General features: G+C 47.3%; 1 protein-coding gene across 1 annotated transcript; it reads right to left on the bottom strand.

Moving 5' to 3' along the window:
• Positions 1 to 1364: 1364 nt before the first annotated feature.
• LOC118727854 (60S ribosomal protein L27-like) lies at positions 1365 to 1847 on the bottom strand. The gene has a single exon (XM_036453858.2). It carries the CDS (start codon positions 1812 to 1814, stop codon positions 1404 to 1406), a length of 411 nt encoding a protein of 136 aa, XP_036309751.1. The 5' UTR covers positions 1815 to 1847; the 3' UTR covers positions 1365 to 1403.
• Between the last annotated feature and the right edge of the window lie 641 nt (positions 1848 to 2488).

Raw genomic sequence — 2488 nt, 5'->3', positions numbered from 1 at the left:
GAACTGGCTGCCATTAGTTTTCCCAGAAACACTCTGCCAGGTCTTTGACAGACTGAGGAGTTATTCCCCGTATAAATCATCCTTGCTCTGCCATCTTAAATGCACATGCTTTTCCAGAAGGGCATCCATCCTGAATCGCCCAAGCCTAAAGAAAGCAAACAGTGCCATTACAATTTGGAGATGAAGCCGCCTGACAGCTCTGTCACAAGATGCTCGGGCTCCGCGCTGGGAGGCATTTTTAATTATGGGCTGGCCATCCCTCAAGCCTCGCTAATGGGGGCGAGGGTGTAATTTATACCAGGGGCCCCGAAGACAGAAAGGGAACAATATCAGAATGAAACTTGTTGTGTCCAAGGACTGTCCTTTCTGAAAGGTTTTTGATCAGCATGGAGAGAAGGCAAAGCCACCCCGTTGTCTTCATCCTTCGGGGAGTTTAAGGTCTGAGTCCCCGGCGTGTCCAGCTGATTCCTTTTGCATAGGGAAGAGGTTTTGCATCCAGTTCTACTTTATCTGTAATTGTGGGCCCTCGGCCCGCCGTTCCCCTTTATCTTTCTGAATGAAATATTATTTCCATTCATGTTCTCCGAAGATGAGTGTAGAGCTCCCGGCTATTTCATTTAGTCACCCTGTGGAATGATTATGCCTCCTGGTACCTTCCCACCTAGTTAAAATGCTGCCGGATGCCTGATATTTAAGATCGCATTATTACTTCAAAAATGAAGAGTATAAATCTTGCCCTCGGCCAGTTTTCTACACGTTCCCGCGTAGGAGGAGGCAGGGGGGAAGGCAGGGAGTATGGGATGCTTCCCTGGTGTGGTTGGCTCCATGGCCATGGTCAAGTCACTATGTCAATCTACCCCATCTTTCTACTAACGATGACCATGGCAGTGTTTGTCACTGGTCTTTTTGGCATAGTTTCTACATCATAGTGACTCACACGTGCATGTTTTCTGGGTTCCAGCACTAATATTCTGTGACTCTGAGGCCCGGGTTAACGAAGCAGAGATAAAGAGACAAGAATGCTTGGCCCCCACTGAGCAGCGTCCATGGGTTCGTCTCAATACCTGGGCCGTGATCCCCTCAGCCAAGGTTCACGTCAGCAGCATGTGCTTTTTGAGAAAACCCTTTCTGAAAACGCACTTCTGGTGGCAAAGCCATGACCTTTTAATTTTAAGGACAGAGTCAAATACTTTCCAGCCGGACATGTAGTTAGCCGTATGCACGAAACATTCCCCGAGTCACTCTCCTATCAGGGACGGCGATTGAGCCGGTGCTTCTTTTAGTGAGAGATCAGTTTATGCCTCACATAAAAATATTTCACATTTTTATTTATTTATTTATTTATTTGTTTATTTATTTTTATAGATTTTTAATGACAGAAACAAACAAACAAACAAAAAAGTCTAAAACCGCAGCTTCTGGAAGAACCACTTGTTCTTGCCGGTCTTGTACCTCTCTTCAAACTTGACTTTGGTCTCCCGTCGGGCTTTGCGTTTTAGAGCAGGGTGTCTGAAAACGTCCTTGTTGACAACAGTTTTGTCCAAGGGGATGTCCACAGAGCACCTTGTGGGCATGAGGTGATTGTAGTTATAAACATTTACAGAAGATTGGATCTTTGACCTCTTGGCAGTTTTCTTCTTGCCCATGGCAGCTGTCACTTTTCGGGAGTAGCGGTCAATTCCAGCCACCAGAGCATGGCTGTAGGGGCTGTCCGAGGTGCCATCGTCAATGTTCTTTACGATGACGGCTTTGTGCCCGGAGTAGAGTCCGGCCAGGACCAGCACCACCTTCCCGGGTTTCATAAAGTTGCCCATTTCGAACGCAGACACCCGGGCTTAGAGCTGAAAAGAAAGCAATACTTCACATTTTATTGTTCCATCTTATTTAAGGAGCGTACACATGGGTGGCCTGGGTTTCTCTGTAATCATTGATGCTCCCGATGGGATGATTTTTCAGGCTCACAAGCTGGTCACCTGAACCAGTGTGGTGGGATGATGCCCCTAGGACAGTGGTCAGCAAACTCATTAGCCAACAGAGCCAAATATCAATAGTACAACGCTTGAAATTTCTTTTGAGAGCCACATTATTTAAACCTAAACTTCTTCTAATGCCACTTCTTCAAAATAGACTCGCCCAGGCCATGGTATTTTTGTGGAAGAGCCACACTCAAGGGGTCGAAGAGCCGCATGTGGCTCGCGAGCCGCAGCTTGCCGACCACGGCCCTAGAAGATTTCACTCCAGCCCACAGAATGCGTCCTAGCTAATAAATGGGCTACAATGACCAGACTGCTTGCTCTTGGGGGCAGAGTCCATGTCTTTTTCATGCCCCATGCCCCGTTGAGGGCCTGCTGTATATAGCAGCAATGATACCTCCCATTAAGCACTGTTCCCTACCAGGCACAGTGCGGAGAATGATACATACGTCTCCTTTAAAACTCACTGCAGCTCCAGAGGTCCTGAGCTGGTTGATGGTTTATCTGCTTCTGAA

Source organism: Pipistrellus kuhlii, unplaced genomic scaffold, assembly GCF_014108245.1.
Source record: "Pipistrellus kuhlii isolate mPipKuh1 unplaced genomic scaffold, mPipKuh1.p scaffold_m20_p_26, whole genome shotgun sequence".
Lineage (NCBI taxonomy): Eukaryota > Metazoa > Chordata > Mammalia > Chiroptera > Vespertilionidae > Pipistrellus > Pipistrellus kuhlii.
This window is presented reverse-complemented; position numbering and strand designations above follow the sequence as displayed.